Raw genomic sequence first — 24,646 nt, forward strand, 5'->3', positions numbered from 1 at the left:
GATGTATTATAAACAAACATCTTTGAGTTTGATAGCTTTCAAATTGCAGGTTTCTTGATTTTTTTTAAATTGTTTATTAGTTTCTTTCTCATTATATCAAGGGCAATATTACCAAGCCAACCCACCCCCCCCCCCAAAAAAAAATCAATTATGATTTTGAGAAATGGGGGGGGGGTCCTGATGGAAGTATTTAATATGAATATCTTTTCAAAGTTTTTTATCAAGGTGAATATTCTTCCATCTAATCTTTTTTTTTCTGGGAACAAGTGCAGTGCATCAGACAGAATTAATTAACTTTTAAAATAGATGTATCTCTCCCTCTTAATATTTGAGAATCGAGTAAGTGCTAATTCATGAAGATAAGTGCTTAAATGTTTTAATTTGATTCTTGATTGAATGGTGAGTTTTGGATAGAAAATGAAGTGTGCTCTCTCAAGTCTTTACTATGAATAAGTGATGAGAGGTAGAAAAAGGATATGGTTTTATTTTTCAATCAAGTGAAAGTAATGATTTTTTTTAAATGTACGGTAGAGGTGACTGTCTATTTGCAAGTCAAATCTTTTGATACCACAGAAATCTGTTTGACTTACAGGGCAAAATTTGATGTTTTGCATATTCTGGTTAAAAAAATGCTTCAAAATAGCCGTTGACGTGTGTATATGTAAGGTTGATTTAATATGCTGTCTACTGTCATAGCTTACATGTAGTTCAGTTGTAAGTTGACAACATATATTTCTTATGAAGGATACTCCCACAGTGGGAAAGTTTGAAAAGGATTGTTTTTAGTTGGGAAGTTCTTTGCATGATGATTAGGAAGAATATAAATGGTAAAAAAAAAATACTGTGTACTGCATGTGACTAACATAAATTTATTTGAGGAAAATATTCAAAGTTCAGTCTGCAAAAGTCAACCTTACAAGTCAAAATAACCCCCTATGAAGGAGTCGAAACATTTTTCCAAATAAGATATATTTTCCCCAGTTTAGCAAGTTTTCCCCCAGGTCAGTATTAGATTTCTGAGGAAACAAAAGATTTTACTATGTATTTTCTTTTCATTCTTTTTATGTGTTACCATACATTTGCACAATGCATATTTAGTTTTGAGTGTGTTGTTGGTTGTATACATGATGTGTATGACAAAGACAAGTACTTCGAGTGGAAGGGGGGGGGGGGCAACTGAATGGCAATTTGTTATATCTGTGTGTGAGAGTGATATGTGTACAGGTTCACTGTAAATAATGGAGTTGATTCACACTTAAAGTTGGTGAGCCTGGGATTGTTTCATGAAAGTTGTCAGCTCCAACAAGGGACAAGTCATCGTTATGCGACAGTTTCCCTAGTAACAGTCAGACATCCATGCTTCTCAGCCAATCAATATCACGAAAGTTGTCCGATCTGGCGACTCTGATCAAACGCCTCATGAACAAATGCAACAATCCAAGTGGCAGCTTTAAACTGGACCAGTCTTACGCCATGCTCTCTCTGAAGAAAGGCAGTATCCGTTGTCTGCTCATCATACATCTGCAGGCGGGGCCAAGTTTCATGAAACCATCACGAGTCTAAGTTTGTGACCATCCCAGTGCAATACATAGTAATTTTCTTATACCCCTCTGTATGAGTGTATGGGTTGTCCAAAAAGTTATGACTTATGACGGTTCCATGAATCAGACCCCATAGGCCCGAATTCACAAAGGTGGTTTTGAAAACCCACGGTTGAGTCCGTGGTTTATGCAGATTTCCTGTATAAATTACGCTTAATTTACCGCGTATATTAAATAATGTCCAATGCTGATGTGCGCTTTTGTCACAGTGGGCCAAATTGACGCCTGTTGCCGTAGTTATCCACGCTATTTTATTCATGAGTCCACTCTTCAAACAGTGGACTCATGAATACTATAGCGTATCTAACCATGGAAACAGGCGTCAAATGTGCGCACTGTGACAAAAGCATGCATCAGCATTGGACATTTTTATACACGTCCCCGATACGCGCTAAATTAAGCGTAATTTATATAGGAAATCTGCATAAACCATGGATTCAAACCACCTTTGTGAATTCGGGCCATAGTGACTCGAGGAATGAATTCTGATCATCCTATGTGGCAGTTCGGTTGGAAGCAGGAGAGAGGACCCCCTAAAGGTAAGTGATGAATAATGTTCTTTTGGTGATAATTGATTTGTATGATTGAACTATTGTCTAAACACATACTGAGAAAAATAATGAGGCAAATGAAGAGATGACTAAATTTATTTGAAGAGATATGGAAAAATGGGGGAAAAATGAAAGTGGAAATTCATCCTGATGTCAAATTGGTTTTATAAAAGGAGACGAATATGACCCGCAAATTAATGACAATCTAGCAACAACAAAGATTAAACAGTTAAAACTAAAGTTTATATTTTGTGACATCGAAAGCCTTTTCTCCATATTGCAGTAAAATGCCAATTTCTCAGAAATGTGATATAAGCCTGTGCATTCGGTGCATTCAGTGTATCGTCGGGCAGATAATTTCATACACACTTCAGTATTTTTTAAGAAATAAGAAATTTATAGAATTTGTAATACATGCTGTATGGGGCCACTGCGTGATGTCACAACATCCAAACTTAAAGGGGAATGAAACCTTTGGAACAAATGGGCTTGTGTCAAAACAGAAAAATCAAAGAATAAGAACAAAGACAGTTTGAGAAAAATCGGACAAATAATGAGAAAGTTATGAGCATTTGAATATTGCAATCACTAATACTATGGAGATCCTCCCGTTGGCAATACGACGATGTGTGATGTCACATGTGAACAACTTTCCCTTTGATGGACTATAAAATACTGCTAAAATGTCTCTTTTTGCCTTTTCTCATGGTGATACAAACTCTTTATCCATGATGTATTAAAAAAAAATCTGTATTACATGCCCTCCTATAGAAGGAACACATGATCTACTGATAGATGTGATAAAAGAGGCAGTTTAAGTGAAATATATACTAAAGTAATGGGAAGAGTTGTTCACAAGTGACATCACACATCTTTGTCGCATTGCCAATTTGAGGATCTCCATAGCATTAGTGATCGCAATATTCAAGTGCTCATAACTTTCTCATTATTTGTCCGATTTTTCTCAAACTTTCATTGATCTGTTTCCGCTTTGATTTTTCTGTTTTCACAAAAGCTACATCTTGTTCCATAGGTTTCATTCTCCTTAAACTCAAGTGTTTTAAAAATAGAAGGGAGTAATTGCAGCGAACAATTATTTCATGAGATAGTTTAATAAAATCAAGGTTAAATGCTACCATATTATCATAAATCTAGTTCTGGTACATTGAAATAAACTTCTCTTTGTGAAATCTGATGATGATCAATAACACAAAAAGGCATTTGTGGGACAGTGTATTAATATTATCCGGAAAAAATACCCAAAATTTTATGCCGAAGTCTGCTTATTTTGCCCATTTCTTGACAATTACAAATTTTCTTCCGGAACCATTTGGCACATATTTGTTAATTAATACAAACACTTGGGTGGTCATTTTATTGGATTCTGTTCAAATGAATTTGAGATCATTTACAATGCATTTTTAATCTCTTCCTCCTTTAACCAATTTGATGCCAGGGTGGACTTCCCTTTAACTATGGAATACTACATATTATTTTGGTTAAGAATTGAAAAGGGAAATGACATTTTCTTTTTTTTTGCTAACAAATACATTGCATTTTTATACACAAGATCTGTCAAATGTATGCATAAAACGAAGCATGCTTTAAACTATAAACAAAAATAAGTGAACGCTGGCTATAATCGATGGGAGACGTGTGATGAGATGTTTGTGTCATTGTGTATTAATCCAAATAATGTTGAAAGGGGGGGGGTTGAAATTTCAATTGATATTGTTTGTTGGATGCGACTGACTTGGCAAGTGCTGTAGTGAAATTGACCTACGCAAAATATTTGCGTAATTGCTCGTTCTTTTTTCATATTTTTGTCGCTGGCTTTCCATACTGTATGAAAACTTTATTTGAGTCTGCACAGAATACACATCAAATAAAAATAAATAAGTAGTCGATGAAAGTCTGTCCCTGTTAAATAAAAAAAAATATTTATTCTTAACCAGAATTACATATCTTGACCTTTTAGACTTCAATGGGAAATTCAAACCAATCGGCACTCTTATATGAACACTATTCAATGATCCTGGTGGGTGTTTCATAAAGCTGTTCGTAAGGTAAGAGCGACTTTAAGAACGACTGATGATCCTTGTGGTAAATAGTATACACCAAAACGTTCAGTGGCGATGGTTCAACACATATGAAAGGATCACCAGTCGAAGTAGTCGCTCTTAACTTATGAACAGCTTTATGAAACGGCCCCCAGGAATAGGGAATGAATTGGCATTGTGTGGAAAGGGTTTCTTACAAATGCTGCAGGGGCAACAAAAATGCCCAGTAGAGCATGTCTTGGGAGTGTAGAGTGTATGAGCTGACTTGATTCTTTGTTAACCCCCCCCCCCCCCCCCCGAGAGGGGGGGAGATTACCACTGGCATTGATCATGCTTCAAATAATTCCACTGCTGAAATTGACATTAGATAAACTGCTTTGCTTTTATGTTAATTTAATACAAAGTAAAAGTTGCAATGTAGCTGCGAGCATTCAGGATCAAAACCCTTGTCGCAAATTTAAACATGCCCTTGTGGGTTCAGCTATGGAGTTTGGGAAAGTAAGAAATTAATAGAGGGGTGGGGTAAAAGCAAGAAGAGATCTAAATCGGGGGGGGGGGGAGGGTGCGGACACTGCAGCTTGGAGAAGGAACAAGTTGAGAAGAGTAACAATTTCAGGGCAAAGTGCTATAAATTTAGACAGGGAAAGAGGAAAAATCAATAGTGCAGGGATGGGTAGAGATGTGGGAGAAAAAATGAAGGGGAATGCACATGGGCCAAAAATATTTCAGAAAGCAGTTATTTATCAGCTAGACGGAAACCGCCACTTGTCAAAAATGTCAAGTCAACACAAGTGCGATGGGCTTCTCCACAAAATTTTTGCTTGTCAAATTTATTTTCGTCGAAATGACCTAAAATTTGGGGTGATAACCCTTTTTTTTTTGGGGGGGGGGGGGGGCTTGTCAAATTTTCCAGCCCCTTGTCCCCCTACCTTTTGGGAGAGATTTCCGCCCCTGCATGACAGTAATGCCCCTCACATTCACCAGTAATTAACTTCTTTCAAGTTGAAGCAATATGTGACCTTAATCCCAAATGAATTTTTTTACTATATAATTACAATTTGACTCTATAATTACTCTTCATGTAATCCTTTTTATCGTTTCCTCAAATGTGTTAAAAATTAATGATAAATTGCAGAACAAGCTCTTTCTTAAATAGATTACTACCCAATTTTAGTATTATTTCTTGATTTAGACTTTCTTTGATGCAGACTGCTATGCAATGAATCTCAAAGCACTTCAGGCGAAACAGTTTTGCTAATCTCTTAGAACAGATCATGATCTGTTTGATTTGATATGCATTGCTGTGAGTGGTTCAAGTCCACTGGTGTTTCCCTTCTGGCATGCAGTTTTACATCAAGTTCATCCCATAAAACTGTCCAATAATAACCCAAGCTTCATAAACACTGGCAAATCATTATATACAGTGTACAAGGATTTTGCACCTGCACATTTTCAAATAGAAAATTGGGTGTTTATCAGGAAGAAATTTGCATTGTAATATGGTCACTTGTCTCAATGCAAAATATGGCATATTGAAATTTATGACTATTCAGAAATGAAACTTGAAAAAATAAATTTTTGCAAAACTTTCAAATAAACACAGTACAATAATGAGTGAATTTCATATTTTAATTGAATTGAATGAAAATTGTTGTGATTTGCCGTCCTAAATTGAGTCAAGTGGATGTACATAGACTATCTTCCTAAATCACGTTTTTAAATCTTTTAAGATCGTGTATGATAACCTAGCACTTGTCAAATTGGATGGAAACACTTTGGTACATCTATTTGAATAGAATTCTGTACCATCTCCTGACCCCCCCCCCAAAAAAAAAAAAAAAAAAAAATGACACAGGTTTCCAAGATTATGAAGCATGATCCAAGAGATTTAGCATCCCTGAAAATAAACCATTCTCCCATTGCTTCAATCTTGAATGTAAAGTATAAATTATATGGGACTGAAAATAATTTACCTTTTTGTGATAATTGCACATTTGCACAATACAGTTCTTATATTCAAAGCGAAAACAGTGACAACTATTTAAACACTTGCCTTTCAGCAGGGTTTAATTGACAATTGGTGTTGTCCCAACAAGTCAACCTACACGTGACAGCCCTTGCCCTATTTATCAACTTTGACAAAGGTCCCCACTGCCGACAAAGGATCACAATCCGCCGTGTCTTCTCGACTTTACAGGACACTTTGCAATTTCATGTTACCACTGCGGGGGTTTCTTCTTTCAACATATGGATATCTTCTCACAGATTATGCATCATACCCTAACCTGGTACATACCATCAATGACTTACAAAACATGATACTTCATAAGTATACGATGTCGCAGAGCGTCTGGTCGGGCTATCAATGCCGTCTTGTTGATGACATAGTGGATCATAAACTCTCAGTATAATCTGCCAGATGGCCATTGACCATTATCCATTTTCCACTGGTCTGGTCGTCAATGGTCACTAAGGATCATGGTAGCGGTCCATACGAAGATTATGCAACATCACTGATCGGCTATGGTTTTGGCAGCCCTTCTCAATCGGTCATTGACGGCCACTAACCTCATGCACCATACTCACTGAGGATCAGGTTAATAACGGTCAACACAAAAATTACAGCAAAATCATTGACTTGCTTCAAATGGTGACGGTGGTAGCCGGACAGTCAATGGTGACCCCTGACCTCGCGTATCACTGAAATTGTACAGTCTACAGTGCCCTAATAGTCCAGCTATGATGATGATACAGATGCTTTCTTGGCCACAAGATTCTTCCACGGATCCTCTAACATGGATTGCTTGAAGTAACGCTCTATGACTGATGAGTTTCCACCATGCTGACCTCTCTGGTACGGACTTCCTCCCTATAAATTGAGGAACAAGCAAGAGATGCATTGATGAATACACAGAATTCTTTAAACATGGGTAAAATTAGACACTGGATATGTGTAATATTTCTTCACTTCTTACAAGAGTACATGATATATGTAGGCCTGCTCTTGGATGGATAATAATAATGTAGATGCCAACCAATTCGGACAAGAAAATGATGAAACAACACATACTAAAAGTAAACATCGTATTCTGAACAGTAAACCTCCAATGCGAGTAAACTTCCTTTGTTAATTTCTCAGTATTGAAACACCAGGTGGGTGTTTCATAAAGCTGTTCGTAAGTTTAAAGTGACTTTATGAACGACTAGTGATCCTTTCTTACGCAATAAATAATCACCAACAAATAATGGTGAACATCATTTACCACAAGAAAGGATCACCAGTCGTTCTTAAAGTCGCTCTTAACTTACGAACAGCTTTATGAAACGGGCCCCAGGTTGTTTACTATAGCTATTATTAGACAAATAGGGAGCAATTTTTTTTTGTAATTCTGTTTTTTATTAGTTACTTGCAATGAATCATGGCATCAGGGGACTTCCTTTAATTTAACATTGACATTTAAAATTATCGCAATTTTCAAGTGAGGCTCTGATGATGTTGAAGCCATTCCCAATGCATTTTTATACAGTTATGAAAGATAAACGAATTCAAAAACTTACCGAGAATCTTTTCCTGTTGTGAAACTGCTGATTACCAGACGGCGTAAACTGGACACCACCCCCTCGTCCGCCGCCGCCTCCTCCTCGCCCCCTTCCCCACCCCCTGGAGTCTCTCCTCTGGTAGCCCCCTCTCCCTCCTCCCCTGTTGGGCGATTCGTGGGGAGAAGATCCCGCGTTCGGCTGATAGGGCGACTGCTGGAATGATGGTGTAGAGAATGGGGAGTTGTTGTGCGAGGGGTACCGCTGACCTGGAATTATGCCTCCACCAATCATGGGAGCCTCACCTTGTTGAGGACTGAAGTAGCCATGCCTATCGAACAGAGGTTGATAGAGAGGGGGGGAGACATAGGAAGAAAGAGAGAGATATGAAGGCAATGTCAACTTTGATAAGAAATTGTCAAGCATAACTCAGCAATTGTTGGGGCAGCCGACTGTCAGCCAGAAAATTGAAATCATGCAGTGTTTTATTTGTCTGCCCATCGACGTTGCACAACTGCTTTATTAAATTACAAAATCCAAGATTATCGCGGTATAACCATTGGCAAAAAAATTCCTCCTGTTTTTAACAAAACTGAAGCATTTCATGAAAAAAAAAAATCAAAATTTTGGTCATTGTATTGACGGAAAATGCAGAATTATCAATGTACATGTAATACTATATTCTAGCACTTGATATCTATTCTGTGCATGGAATCTTGGCTTGCAGAGTAACCTTGCAACTCCTGGCTACAGCAACACTCAACCACAGCGCATTTGTATACCCCCCCATCATCTACTGTACGTTTAATTTCCCCACTCACTAAATCATAATTTAAAGTTCAGTGCTGGTGTCGGTTTTTGTGATTTGAAGCCAAAGACAGGCAGCGAACAGGATGAAACTTTAGCGTAAAATTAAATATTTAATGTAAGATGAATTAATTGACAATAATATTTACTCTCACATTCTTGAAGTGATGTTAACATTGGCATTCTGTACGATAAAATTTGACTGTACATGTAATTTCTCCCCGATTTCACTTTCTTCAAGTAATCAAGAAGTTTTTCTAAGATCTAGCATAAATTGAGATGACCAGCAGCGCATGCCCCAGAGGCGTGACGTCAAGGTATCGATAACGCGATTGGCATCATTCTTCTAAACCCAGCTCAGTGTTGGGGCTCGGTTCAGGAGCTTTTTCACGCTCTCAACACCAACACTAACACCAAATTTAGCATCTAGACCTTATCGCAAATAGATTCACGCAAAGGATCATGGGATCGAAAATGGAGCAATAGCGCCGCTATTGTCCGGATGCGACCATGCAAACGCAAGCAGCCGACAATAAAGTGTACAATTTCCATAGTGTATCAAAATATGATTCTTCAAGTAAACGACTCGTCATATTTGTTTCAGAAACTAACATCACTTTTCTTCTTAATTATGGGTGGCGGAGATAGATGTGCTGTCTAAAGCTGCAAGAATTACCACAGATTTTATGAAGACAAGTGCAATTTTGTTTCATTTTCGCGCACTGTCTGTGCGTATTCTGAGCTGTGCAGCTGTGACTGCAAAGTGCGCTTGTATGCACGGACCTCTGGCACGGACTGCGGGCACTCTCGGCCCAGGGACAGTGTACGTCCGCGAGGCAGTGGATGAAACTGGTCCCAGCATTCCAAGGAATTAATAAAATGATTAATAAAATAAACTCTGCAGTAGATTTGATTACTTTATTCTAGTTATATATTTTAGTAATATATCAATCAATTGTCAAAAATACATGTTTCATAAATAATTATCTCAATCATGATTTTATTCAGATATTAACCGAGCTGTGTTTTCTTTTTCTCTCCACAGATACATAATATTATTGCATGTAATTCAGGATCATGGCCAGACGTTCTGAAGTTTTATTAGTGGCCTGGTGCCCCGGGCCTGGTCCCAACATTTTATAATACTGCAAAGACAAAATAATGAATTAAATAGAACAAAAAATGTGAGAATAGATGAAAGTATGAGAGAAAAAAAAGTATAAAAAAAGAAATGAAATGAGGAAGGTGATCTGTGAGAGAAGTAATCTGCGATGAAATTAATTGAAGATGCAAATTTTTAAATAAAATTTGTTTTATTGAAACAAATATTGAATATCATTTATATGAATTAAATATCCATCAGCTGGGCGATTCCACACTAGAACTTCAAAAATATCATAAATTTCAACATGCTTTCAATAAGTCATAAGTAGTGTAATATTTTACTATGATACCTACATTTTATGAAGATTATGAGTTTTAACCAAAAGTGAAATCAGATAGTTTTTTGGGGGAAGAATAATGGAATTTTAAATTTTCAATAATTTTGCTAATTAAATAGTCAAGTACAAACACTGCCTGAAACAATTATTGGCAAAGCACGAGAAGATTGAAAATATTGCAGGTCAATGGAATAATGTATCATTGATGGTTCCAAATGATATCTACAACATTTTCATGATCCATAATAGGGGCAGCCCTGATTTTTCCGAACCTATTTTTGGCAATGTCCCGTACGACACATAAAGATGCAAAGGTTTATCCTACAATTTTATTTTTGATGATGCAATTTCACAATATCAGTTTCTCTTTCTTTGACCCATGGGTGATCGATTTATCCCATAAGGATCTAATCACAGCCCTTCATTTTTCAATAATTGTCCTATTAAAAGTTGTCCCGTACGACACACAATATATAATGCATTTAATTGCAGGATTTTGATTCAGAAACTGTAAATAGTAGGCCTATTTTAATTCAAGTAATTGATTTGACATAAAGTGAACTGAAAAAATACTTTTTTATCTCCATAGAACATGAAATAGGTGATTCTAACCATTTTAATTGATGTCATGTAGGTGTATTCTTTTGAGAATCCCTTCAGCTAAACTGGTGATTTTCACTGGTCAGAGCGGGTTAATTTCTTTGTCACTGAGCATGAAAAGAAAACCTTTATAATTGATTCACCCTAGCCTGGAAGATGACTTCCTCTTGCATGGAATTATTATAAGATGTAAAAAAAATTACATATCAATCAACTATTTGGACTTCCCTTGATGATCACTAATTTTTTTATATACAGTATTGAAACTCCTTACTTTTTTCAAGTTGTAAAAAAAAAATCTGGAAAATAAAACAAACCATATGGTTTCATGAAATGCAGAAAGGTTTGAAAAAGTAGAGCCGCATTTCTTTAGAAAAAAATATTTTGTGGAATTATAAGTGACAGTTGTGACATATATCATGTATATATACATTTTATATGAAAAATTATAACATTTTAGCCCCATAATTTACACATAGTTTCATTCATTCATTGTTTATTGGAAAACATCAATTAATTCACTAAAATATAACTTCACACAAAACCTCAAGTTCTTCAGCTTGGAAAAAAATGCTGCGAACCCTTGTACATTTCCCATCATGAAAAAAAATGATAACATATTGCTCCCGATTGTATATTTTGAGGTTACTTAATTATATTGTCCTGAATGACTACTTATTAAAAGACTTTTCATTAAAAAGGTAGAATTTAGGGGCAATGCTCCCCTTTTGATTGATAAAAGTTCATTGTTTTATTCAGACTGCCCAGTAGAACACGCAAGTGCCTGTACAACACACAAGTGTCCCGTACGACACACAAGTGTCCCGTACGACACAGAAGTGTCCTGTACGACACACAAGTGTCCCGTACGACACATTATTTTGTTTATGATATATTGACAGAAATATTCAGCCAATTGCGGTTTCTAACATAATGAATGTCTTTAGTTTGATAGGATTATCATTGTCATCAGCCAAATAGAGTGATTGAAGAAGTCAAAGAGACATAAAGTAAGAAAGTTTGGCTTCAATTTAGAGGTGTCCCGTACGACACATTTTGAGTGTCCCGTACGCCACAATGTTCTCGAAAATTGTAATTTGCTTTATTTATTCATGAATGATAATTTTGCTTTCTTTCATAGATGTGTTTGTTCTTGGGTGATTGAATATCAATTTGAGTTCAGTTTCTATGAAAATTATCTGTCCAACTCACAGACTTTAGAGTACAAACTTGAGGTTTCGAAAAAAGCCACTTTTTCTGCATCCGTACGACACATTACTATTTTAAATCTGTATTATACAGGATGTGAATTCAAGTCATGTTAAGTATTGGTTTTTCTAACACTCTGGTAGTACTTGATGATCACCTTTAGTTACTGGAATATTTTTTGTTTTTCTTGTCAAAAAACTGTCAAATGTTCTCTAGATGTCCCGTACGACACGTATGGAATCACCCAGCTGCTTAATTTTCAGACAAAATAAAATTACAGAGAGGTTAGAGGGAGACCATGATGAAGAATACTAGACTTTTAAAAAAGCCTGGATTTTGAGTGACACTACACAAAACATATGGCGTTGTATGGCTTCGCGAAAGCCGATTCCGCGTTTGCTCCCTCATTCCTGTGATCCTTTGCGGTGACGTACGCCCTCACGCGACGAACGCTATTTGCGATAAGATCTATTGTTGACAAATTGAGGCAGCTCGCAGCACATGCCACATGTCATGATACCTATACCTATTCTACTCTGAGGAAGTGCTTTGTGCTCTTATAACTATTTATTCAACAATGCAGCAACCAGGGGCCTGTTTCTCAACACATGGACAAGTTAGTCATATCTTTATCCACCAACCACGAAGTTAGTTCCAATCTTACTAAACCCGTTTCACGAAGGACTTCCTAACTAGAATCCCTTGATATCGATACTATCGGTAGAAAGAGCAGACGAGACGTAGCCTTAGTCACAAAATAGCATAATTTTTAAAAAGCAAAAATATGATAAAACTACAATTATTGTGATTAATTTGGAAATAAATCTAATCAAAATAATAACAGAGGCAAAATATTTACCATGCATACTTAAACCATGAAGACTGGAGCATTCACGTGCTGAGAAAATTAAATTATGAATAATTCATTTCATGACTAAAAAATCACATGTGGACATTGAGATGGGTATCCCCGGGATGGTAAATTTTGATAGTTTACAAAAGTAAACCACAATTGTTTTCTTTGTAAAATAAATGATAATTATACGTTTATTTATGGTTCCAAACATCATCAATATACAGACTAAGTTTAACATAAATTTTTAAAATTTGTACATACCGAAACACTCGATTTGACAAATTCTCTGCATAAATAAATTAGAGATAAAATCATCAAAAATGTTGATGAGTGTCTGAAAACAACGAATACGTGTCCAGTTATGGATGACCTGACGTGGTAGAATCTTTATCGATTCAATTATTTTACTATTTCAAAATGAATGGTTTTGTTGCGTTTTACCAACAGTTTTTATAGTTTCTGTGCATTACAATTATTATTGAATGATCTATCATACTTGTTTTGCAATGTAATTTCAACTTCTATGAATGAAAATTTTCAAATTTCGAGGCACTTTTGCATGTCATAGTCTACCCACGTGATGCCACTACGTCATTAAGAAAGAAGTTATGACTGGTTCGGAGGTGTCATAAATATTTAGTGAGGTTGTTGTACCCGATCTTGGTAAAGATCTGAAACGGTTAGCGGACAAGTAGCTCACTATCTTCGATTTAGTCAAGAAGTTGGACTTATGACGGTGTTGAGAAACGGGCCCCAGCTGTAGATCTCCGGGATCAGTGGAGGAAGAAGATCAGTCGCAAGATTCGAATCTCAGCGTGAATTATTTTTTCAAAGTTTTTTGAAAAAATATGGCATGCCAAAAATACAAGTCCAAGAAGGCAAGATTTGTAGTGTGAATGAAAGCCTCCAATACACTACACAGACTGACAGTGACAGAGCTAGACTCTAGAGTTTAGTTAGCCCAAGTTAGCCTAGCCAGGCGGCTTCTAGAGAGTAAAAATCATTTACTAACGTAAGGTCACTCTCATACGAAGCCAGGGCTTCCGTCATATACTTTTGCGTGTACCACCAAAAAACCTGAAACTTTCGCCCGAGAGATTTCTACTTTCTTTCTAAAAGATCTAGCCCTAAATCATGTACATGGGATACAACTTCATTTCCGACATTTCTACGCTCTCGTTGTTATTTTTTAACAAGAATTCATCAAAAAAATGAGTGATATATTGTGTAAAGACGGAAGAGACTTGCCCGATGTTTACGCCGCCATCTTGTTTTCTATTGTTCTTCCCCAACGTTACGCGTTACCCGACGCACGCGTCTGTAACGTTGGCGAAGAACAAGTCAATAGGAAACAAGATGGCGGCGTAAACATCGGGCAAGTCTCTTCCGTCTTTACACAATATTTCTCTCATTTTTTTGATGAATTCTTGTTCAAAAATAACAACGAGAGCGTAGAAATGTCGGAAATTAAGTTTTATCCCATGTAGGCCTACAATACATCATAGGCCTAGGCCTACATGATTTAGGGCTAGGCCTAGATCTTTTATTTTAGAAAGAAAGTAGAAATCTCGGGGGCGAAAGTTTCAGGTTTTTTGGTGGTACACGCAAAAGTATATGACGGAAGCCCTGGCTTCGTATGAGAGTGACCTTACGTTAGTAAATGATTTTTACTCTCTAGAAGCCGCCTGGCTAAGTTAGCCGTCAAAAAATACGCGAAGGGCTACATGCACTGACCCTGGGCCCTGGCAGATTTGTCCGCCGGAGATCGTGGCAGACAACGCGCCAAGCGTCCGACACCTTTCTCGCTCAAAAACCCCGATTACATTCTCACTAACCTGTGTCCTCCAGGAGGGCCCATCGAACCTCTATTTTGACCTTGGTAAGGAGAGAATCCTGAATTCCTTGATGGTGTACCCCCAGAATATGGATTCCTATGGTAGTTGGGTGTTCTTGACATGTTGAAGTGATTATTCGCTTTTTACTGTTTCTTCTACAAAATACAAGCAGGACACGGCTTTCCGGATGAACGAACTGCGCATGTGCAGTATTGAAGTTGCCGATTATTATTATGCGCTAATGCCGATCGCATTTTGTTTGGTGGCTTAGTTCGGGACGTGAAACGGAAATTAATCAAAAGTAAATCTATATCAATACACAGTAAAAACAAAATGGAATGGATGATGAATAGGCCCATACAAAAGTCCGATGGGATAAAAACAAAGAAATGTCATAAAAATTGTAAAAAATAAATCTCCAAGACTGCCCCGAATCGATCTTGTATACGTGAGAAACACCGTCACTATTTCGAATGAAATATTTTAAACCTGTAATTATAATAGTGTTATAATGTTTAGAGAGGTTAATGTGAATCTATCGAATGCATTTCCCATATAAGGCAAAGGCGAGTGATGTTAGGCAAGGGGGTGACAGCAAATATGCCTACATAATATACGAGACCGATCTAGCCGTTTTCGTTTTTCACATGCATTTTGGCCCATATATATACCGCGGGTCTATTAATACTGATCGATTTTCATGTCCGCTATAGGCCACAAAGTAACCTTGTCCCACATTTTATTGGCCTATGTATTCGACAGTACCATAAAAACACAACAACGGCCAGTCAAAAAAAAACACTCCTCATTATTAGGCTATACACAGTAAAAACGCTGTTTAAGATTTTATACAACGCTGTTTACCTTATTTGTTTAACCGTTTAAACAATCATGTTTACATTATTGAAAATTAGATATTGAAAATTAAACTTTGTTGCTTAAGATTTAAACACTTGTTTAAAACTATTTAAACAAATTACTGTAAGGTTCATATAGTAAACAGCGTTGTATAATTTTTTTTACTGTGTGTGTGTGTGTATTTGAGTTTTGTCAGACGTGTATCAATCAGATATGATTATTTACGTCTGGGACCGACCTTTAACGTCACCATACGAAAGACGTGACCAGGGCTCGAACCTCGAACCTCTGCATCAATTTGTAACTTCCCCACACCTTGGATTACAGGCGCACGCCACAACGCCCAAATGCAGTCAATTAAGTAATAGCGTAATTGTGTACAATTAAGTAATAGCCTACTTCCAATCATTCCTAATTTATTTTCTACCATTAGGAATGTTACAATAATTCTTTGATTAATTAGTTAGGATTAGGACTGTACGTGTATTTTCATGGCCTTAAATCCCGGGGATTAGGGGATATAATACTCCCCGACACACACTTTTTGGAGGGGGGGGGGGGAACCGCGGGAATGTAATCATCGCCCCCACCACTTTTCAAGCCAGAATATAGCCCAGAAGGAAAAACCAGTTCCACTGGACCAGTTAGATCAGTAGAATTTTAACTGGTAACTCTGAAAATTGGAACATCGGTTTACTGGTCTAACTGGTCATACTGGTCCAGTTAAACTTTTACTGGTCCAGTTAAAAATTAAACTGGTCTTGAATTACTGGATTTTTTTCTGGTGGTTGTTATACTGGTCTCACTGGTCCTTCACAAGCTGGTCTTCTTTACTGGTATTTTCTACTGGTCTTGACTGGTTCTCGAACTGGTCCTCGTACTGGTCTTACTGGATCAATTTATTACATGCATTTGGTTTGTTATATACCATGGTCAGTGAAATGTGATGGAAAAGATGGTTAGTAAATTAATCTTTCTGCTGTCATTTTAAATGTGATATATGAAATTACACATTTTCGTTGTGAATTAGTTCACACACTTATTTGGAAAGTTTTTAAACAACAATGAGTGCCATTGCAAGGATATTCCATTCTAAATCCTGATTTTTCTTTTAAAAACAGGAAATATGCAAATGAGGTAAACCACTTTATCAGCATCATCAGAATTACTGGTATTACTGGTCTTGACCAGTTCAATTTCAAACAATGAATTACTTTAGACCAGTTGACTATATCAGAGGAATATATCTTGCTTCGATCTTAATCATAATTAAAGGAAATAATTATTTTAATGATAATGTTAATACTTGATAATTATGAAAATATTAATAATAATAATAATTACAATATCGATAAAAATGATAACAGTAATAAGAATGATAACAACAATGATCATAATAATCATAATAATAATTATGATAATTATAAGAATGATGATAACGATAATAACTTTCTCTGAATTGCAAGATTCATTTTCCATAATTCGTCAAATGATCTGACTTGAAATAAAGTCATTATTTATTGGACCAGTAACACCAGTTTGATGAAAAACAATTTAACTGGTATTACTACTTTGCTTCAACTGGAATGCAATTGTTTGAACTGGTCTCCAGTTGATTTATACTGGTCCAGTTAAAAATCAACTGGTCCAGTAAACATATACTGGAAACCATTTATTTGACCAGAAACACCAGTTTGATGAAAAACAATTTAGCTGGTATTACTCATTGCTTCAACTGGAATGCAATTGTTGGAACTGGTCTCCAATTGATTTTTACTGGTCCAGTTAAAAATCAACTGGCCCAGTAAAAATATACTGGAAACCAGTAAAATTCTACTGGAAACCAGTAAAAATTCTTACTGGTCTTACTGGTTTTTCCTTCTGGGAGGCTTTATTTTTCTAATCATCAAAATGATTGATACTACGGTTCATGTGCATGTGGATTCATCTTAAAATGCAGCAAAAGTAAATTGGTATAATTTTGCATTCCGAAAACGCAAATTTTTCAGTCTATTCTCACAAGAATTTGTCGAGTCTATCATAATGAATAATCCCTTATAGCAATGGTTATATCTGCTGCATCATGAGAGTATGGTTATTGTAGTCCAAATTATTGTATGATAGAATTTTAGGTATGGTTATGACTTTGATGATTAACCAATAAAAAAAAACCCGTTAAGTAGGCCTATACACTGGCGTGAATGGGGGGGGGGTATTAATAATTTATACAAAAATATAGGCCTATCCTATACCATGTATACAATGAGCCATTGATGACATTGACCAAAATGCTGTTTATGAAACACTGAGCCACATTAATTAGGACAGCAATGTTAACTATTTTTATATGATACTTTAAATCACATTTAGTTAACACAACAATCTAACAAATATTCAAAATGTGAATGTCGCATCATCTCCCAATATAATCTTGAAGATTATTATAAATCTTTTCTTTCTGCAATCTTTTCCTTTTCATTTACATATATCATTATGCTTTTTTACGTTTTTGGAAGCCTGTGATGGCCTACACATTTCATATGGACCCTTATTCTTGATGATCATGATCCCATTTTGTTTCATTTTCATCTCACCTTAAACCAGTGATCGAGCAAATGCGTTTCGTTGAACAAAATAATCTCGACTGTTCAATCATTTTGCTCTTTATTTTCCCTTTCTTCATAAGGTTTACGTTTTAGATAATTTACCCTTTACCTCTGTTACTGTAATTATATGCATATTATCTCAAAAGAATGAAGTAATTTTTTCAAGACTCGCTCACTATACATACACACTAAGAAATAAAAGTTCAAAATTGAACCCCGAAAGGTTGATGCAAATTGAACCCCTGATTGGGGTTCAAAAATTGAATCCCTGGTTGGGGTTCATTTTTGCACCCTGCGGGTTAAAAACTGCACCCCTAAATTTTAAATTGAACCTCTAGGGGTGCAGTTTTGGACCCGCAGGGTGCAAAAATGAACCCCAACCAGGGGTTCAATCTTTGAACCCATAGGGTGCTGATTTTGCATCAACCTTTCGGGAATCAATTTTGAACCTTTATTTCTTAGTGTATACGCTCACTCGCCTTATTTCTCTCATAATTACACACTCCTTGAAAGACGATTTTGGTTATCATTCTGCAAGTCGTTCAGCTTTTAACAAATCGCTCGCATGTGGAATGATTGATCACAACAAAACCTTTACAATAGCCATTGAAAAAAAACTGTGATAGGCCTTTAATCATCCTCAACAAAAAGTGATAGATGATAATATTATGTACATTATGTACTCTGGTATTCATAACCTGTGGAGTGAAAATTACACACCACTTGAAAAAAGTTTTAGGACACCATTTTCTCTTTCAACTACTGAAAATTTGCTCACTCGCTTACTGTAATTCAGTAGTTTAGGTTAAAAAATTCCATTACTAAATAGCCATCGAAAAAAATCAAGATAGGCCTTTAACTATGTAGGTCAATATATTGTTATCACCCCCCCCCCCCCTTCCCCACGTACTGCTCCGACCATTGGTAGTTTTTATATCTGAACATTTTCTGAACCTCGAGTTCTTCGAAAAGTTACTGTGGTGTACTCCGGCCGTCACATGCGCATGCATCACGGAGGGCATCGAATTGTGACATCACAATAAATGAAACTTATGCAATGCGCGTCTTAAATCACCCTGGGAACGCCTACTTATTGTCACAATGATTATTGTAATGATTTTCTCCGAGTGAACTTGCATTTAGCAGTTTCTCTGATATTTCTTTACGAATCTTCGGAATTTTCAAAATCTTTATCATGGGATGTACAAATTCTAAAGTATGTCCTCTACCAATGGGTTTGGTGGTAGATACTTCACAAACTCGGCGCAAAAAGCGCAATGGGAGATCATTGTTGAAGGCTTTGACCAATTTGTTCCGCAGGAGGAATAAAGTAAGAAACCCTTCTATTTGCTGTTTTCTTGAAAATAATCACATTGAGTTGCCATGATAGGCCATTTACGTTCATTGTTTAATATTCTAAACAAAGTCTTATTTCTGCACTAGATCTAATTAACATAATAAAGCCGAACTCTTGTTTTAACACACTGATTTGTATAAAGTGGGCGAAGATAATGATGAAAACCACAAAACATCAAGGACTCTGTTTCTTTCAAAAAACAAAGAATAAATTGTGTAATGAAAAGAGAGTTGGAGATTAGAAAGAGAATCAGATGCCAGGGGCCGCGGAATGATTTAAGAGGTGTACGTATTTAAATCTATGGTAATAGTGGGGGTCGAACATGCATAAAAATAAAAACACAAACAAACGCACGCACAAAACTTGATGGTAATTTTCATATATTTCTTTTTACACATTTATTAAAAACTGTAAAGTGTTTGTATGGTGGGGGGGGGGGGGGTCTGTGGTCAATGTAAACAGAGATATAGCATTTCCATGTGAAGCTCATGAGTGGTAATAGGAAGCCTACAAATACCAATATATAGGGATCATTGGCGTATCGAAATGGGGGCATACTATGATGATAGTTATGGCCTGTATGATCGATAGAGATAGAGAAAGAGAATAGAGAGAATTATGGACAGACAGCTATTAATAGAGAGAAAGTGATGAGGGAGAGATGAAAGAATGGGGTGAGGGTTGTTAACTCGAGCTAAAGCTATTGGTTTGCACCAGCATTATGAGCAAATTAATTCATAGACTTCAACATAATTGTCAATAGGTGGTACCCATCAATTTCTCTCGAATCGGTGACGTCATCGACCAGCCTTCAACATCCTATCTGAGAGACGAGACAATGATCAACGCACATGACTTCCTGGCCTATCGTAAGTCCATGTTTGAAACTTCTCAAAGGAATTATAGCTGTAGGCCTGTCTTGCTTATAATAAACATAAAGCTTTTTTTGGCAAATGTAATTCAAATTTTTTTGTAATACCTCATACATGTCATATAGAGAATGGTTATATGTTTAAGAAAAAAGGGGTAAGGCAATTTGACACAACCGATATTTTAAAAGAGTCTCAGTGATCAAAAAGTTTTGCGAATCCGATACAATATATTTCCCAATCAGATTAACCGTGAACTAGCAGTAGACAGAGTAAAATTTATGACTACGAATTATTGTGGAAGAAAATTTTGCCATGTTTCTTAAGACCTTCCACTAAATAGGCCTTTTCTTTTACATGTCCGGTTGAAATAGAACGATTCTTGGCAAGTACTGTTCTCGAAGACAGCGAGCCCGTCTTTGACGACGATGATGACACGGTCAAGCAAAAGCAGCCATCTATGTCATACCCACCAGGAAAAGTCAAGAAGAGCTGTGACATCCTCGTCATTGGTAGGTCTTTTATTTCTCTCCCAGAAGCGGCAATACAATAAGAAGATATTATTAGGATGAAGGTGGCCATGATTTGCGGGGCAGTAAAAAAATCAAAGTTTAACAAGACAAAATAGAGTCTAGATATGAAAAGGGTAATTTGGATGTATTTACGAGTTGACCCTCGTTTTTTTTTTTTTGCAGATCATCCTTCAGATGAGAACCCTTCTGCTCACATTATTCCAATCAAGGCACGGCCTGGGGGTGTGGCTTTTGAGGTTGCAAATAAATTTGATCCAATCACAGATATGGCAGACGTCAAAGTCAGCCGAGGGGGCGTGGCTTTTGAGATCACAACGGATGAATCTCCGGTTCGGTCTGCAGAAAGTACCGAACCATCAGAGATGTCTCTGCCTAGCCCACCAATCACAACCATGAGCTGCACACGTCACACCAAGGAAGGTGTGGCTTTTGAGATCGACTTCGGCGATGACGAAAAGCAGAAGCAACAACTACGGTCTCTCAGCAAAGTGACATCACGAATTGCCAAGGAGGGATGGAGCGAGCGTGACGTCATCAAAGAAACTGATGACGTTTGGGTGGCCAACAAAGTTCTTGCAATGAACGTAAGTGGAAGTATCATAATTTTCAGACTGGATTTAACAGTTAAAAGTCTTCATCTTTTTCTTTGGGGGGCTTAACACATGGTGAAATTTTTCATGATCTGTAAAATTCATATTGTTGAAAGATTGACATTTATGTGGAAATATTACAGCAGACCTCAGTCAAACTTCATTTTAAAATATGTTGGTAACTCTGAGAGAAAGAGAAAAGATGCAAAACCATGTTAATTCTGAATATTTTTGGAAAGTATATATGCTTTTTACCACATTATAATCGATGCCCTGAAAGTAAAGTATAAAAACTGAAAATCGAAGTCTCTTTTTTTCCTTTGTTTGCTTTCAGGACAAAGCAAAGAGGAACGAGAAACGGTTGGCTTCTCTGAAGAAGGCTGAGGAAGAGTTCGACCTGATGACAGCTACTATGACAGAGAGAGCCCTTGACAGCTTTCACTACATCCTGGTGAAAGAGACCTGCACAGAACACAGTCTTCTTAGGAGAGCTCAGTTCAAGGCCTGGCAGAAGAAGATGATGCAGTAGATAGAACAAAGAAGAACGAGAAACCCTTGGCTTCACCGAGGAAGGCCGATGAAGAGTTCGACCTGATGACAGCCACTATGACAGAGATCGAGAACCCTTGACAGCTTCCACTACATCCTGGTGAAGGAGACCTGTACTGAGCACAGTCTTCTTAGGAGGGCCCAGTTCAAGGCCTGGTAGAAGAAGATGATGCAGTAGATAGAACAAAGAAGAACGAGAAACGCCTGGCTTCACCGAGGAAGGCTGATGAAGAGTTTGACCTGATGATAGCTACTAATGACAGAGAGAACCCTTGAAAGCTTCCACTACACCCTGGTGAAGGACACCTGTATTGAGCACAGTCTTAGGAAGGCTTAATTCAAGGCCTGGCACTTGAGCAAATGGGAACGAGGAAGGCTTGGCTTCTCTAAGAAAGGCTGATCATGAAGAGTTCGACAAGATGAAAGGCTCTGTGACAGAGAGTACCCTTGGATAGCTTCCACTACACCCTGGTAAAGGAGACCTGCACTGAGCACAGTATAGGCTAAGTTCAATGCCTGGCAGAAGAAGATGATGCAGTAGACTGAGCAAAGAGGAACGAGAAACTCTTGGCTTCTCTGAGAAAGGCTGATCCGATGAAGACTTCGACAAGATGAAAGGCTCTATGACAGAGAGTACCCTTGACACCTTCCACTACACCCTGGTAAAGGAGGCCTGTAAAGAACAAAGTCTTCTTAGGAGAGCTCAGTTTAAGCCTGTCAGGAGAAGATGATGCAAAGGACTGAGAGAGGAGGAACATCTTGGATTGATGACAGCTACTATGAAAGAAAGTACCCTTGACTCCTCGTGAAGGAGACCTGTAGCTGAACAGTGTTCATAGGAGGGCCTAGTTCAAGGTATGTCATAGGAAGATGATGCAGTAGACCGGACGAGACAGATCGCCTTGGACTGATAGTTTCTTCTGAGGAGAAGACTCTGATAACAGATACGATTCCTGTACATTCTGGTGAATCTTTATACGAAGGCCCAGTTCATCCTGGCTTGGTAGGAGATGCATCATACTGTAGATTGAGCAAGGAATAAATTCTTGCAGTCCTAGTTGAGATGGAGAATACAGCAAACATGCTCAATAATTCTGGTGAAGGACTCAATTTTGCAAAATACGGTCTTATAGGCAGCTTAGGGCGTGACAGAACAATAAGATTTAGTAGACTGAACTAGGAGTAACTTATGTATCTAGAAGGAACAAAGATTCTTCTGTTTGCGCGTTTGCTAATGAAGGAGATCGGTCCTAAACACAGCACCCAAAGCCAGAGTCCGTCTCCGGCCATGCCGGCCGTGTAGAAGATGATGCAGTACGTAGACTTAGCAGAGTAATAACTGAGGAAGGCTTCAGATAAAATGGATACCAATTTGGATACAACGGGCCTTCTACAGTCGTGTCAAGACATCTGCCAAGAATTCAAATTCCTAAGGAAGGCTTTGCCTCAGTGCACACATGGAAGGAGTTGACCATTCCTTCGCTATAAACTCCCATGACGGACAAACATCATGGATTCTGGTGGGAAACTTCAGGAGTGAAGGAGGCAGATTACTTTTCATATGAGAAACCGATGAGCTGCTAAAGTACAGTGCCCAAAGAGGCAGCTGGATTTGAGTTAAAACCTTCAGATTATTTTATTGCATTTCTTCCTAATAAATTGACATGAAAATCATGAAAAGAAACAAATTTTTTCTTGATTGTCTTCTTTCCTTAACTACTAAAGAGTACTTTTATTGTTCGAATTCGTGTAATTAGGGATCCATATGTCTAGACGAGGAATCATGGCCCTGCATGGGAAGCGGGGGTGCTGCGTGTAGTATTCACCATAGGCACACCCCTGCATGGAAATTTGGTACGTAGATATGCTAAAAAGCATAAATTTAATCAAAATCGCCTTGTCAATTTTTTTCCTGGACCAAAATCCTGTACAATTTGTATCGAAACTTTTTTTTCTTTCTTTTTGCTTGTCAAATTTGGACCAGCACCCCCTGCTCATTCATCGTTCCCAGGACCCTGCAAAGAATATAACAAAGCTATGATTTTATTTATACACCGACGAGAATTTAAATCCTTTTAATGGAATTCAGTGAGAGAGAGAGTCAGACAGGTGAAAAAGATGGTAACATCAGGCTTCCACTTTGTATATTTCATTTGCTCGTAAAAGCTTTTTGAAGAGTGTTTTGCAAAAGGGAAAGGAAATTACACCAAATGGTATCGCCTCCTGGCGACACAGCTTCTACAAAAACGCTATAATTAGAGGAGCAATTAGACCAAGGAGATCTCCTTGATTAGACTGTGCTCTCAAAAATATACATATTAGAGTAGAAGATTCTGTGTTTATTCCCGGGGTTTATTCGGTATTTGAATACTTACACTAACGTTTCCTGTCTTGATCATGTTGATCGAGGCGAATATTATCACCGTCATCGTCGTCATCATCATAGTAAGTACATGTTTTCTGACACTTTATTGCTTCAACTAAGTAATATCAGTAGCGTACACAGAGGGGGTGGGGGGTTACACGGGTTCAACCCCCCCCCCCTTTGATTTTAGTGAAAGGCAACCCCCATCAATAAATCAAAACCCCTCTTTAATAAAATAATGTTGGAGAATTTTTTTTTTTGCTTTTCAACTTTTCAGTCAGTTTGACCCCCCCCCCCTTCAGAAATCCTGCGTACGCTACTGTGTGATATAATTTTCGGACTGCGGAAGAATCCTTATGAGTTATGTGATATGAGTTTTGTTTGTGATATTCTATCGTTTTATGAATTAGCTGTTTCATAA

The 24,646-nt window shown here is 37.4% G+C and overlaps 2 protein-coding genes across 2 annotated transcripts; one reads left to right on the forward strand and one right to left on the reverse strand.

The window, feature by feature from the left end:
* Positions 1-4,069: 4,069 nt before the first annotated feature.
* LOC129275071 (protein FAM98A-like) lies at positions 4,070-14,733 on the reverse strand. Its single transcript, XM_054911848.2, has 3 exons — positions 14,499-14,733; positions 7,771-8,080; positions 4,070-7,081 (listed from the first exon to the last, which is right to left on the reverse strand). Exons 1-3 carry the CDS (start codon positions 14,618-14,620, stop codon positions 6,950-6,952), a joined length of 564 nt encoding a protein of 187 aa, XP_054767823.2. The 5' UTR covers positions 14,621-14,733; the 3' UTR covers positions 4,070-6,949.
* A 5,915-nt stretch (positions 14,734-20,648) lies between these two features.
* On the forward strand, positions 20,649-21,840 carry LOC129274579 (uncharacterized). The gene is made up of 3 exons (XM_054911368.2): positions 20,649-20,700; positions 20,896-21,305; positions 21,646-21,840. Exons 1-3 carry the CDS (start codon positions 20,649-20,651, stop codon positions 21,838-21,840), a joined length of 657 nt encoding a protein of 218 aa, XP_054767343.2.
* The last annotated feature ends 2,806 nt before the right edge of the window (positions 21,841-24,646 follow it).

Source organism: Lytechinus pictus, chromosome 13 (genome assembly GCF_037042905.1).
Source record: "Lytechinus pictus isolate F3 Inbred chromosome 13, Lp3.0, whole genome shotgun sequence".
Classification (NCBI taxonomy): Eukaryota; Metazoa; Echinodermata; class Echinoidea; order Temnopleuroida; family Toxopneustidae; genus Lytechinus; species Lytechinus pictus.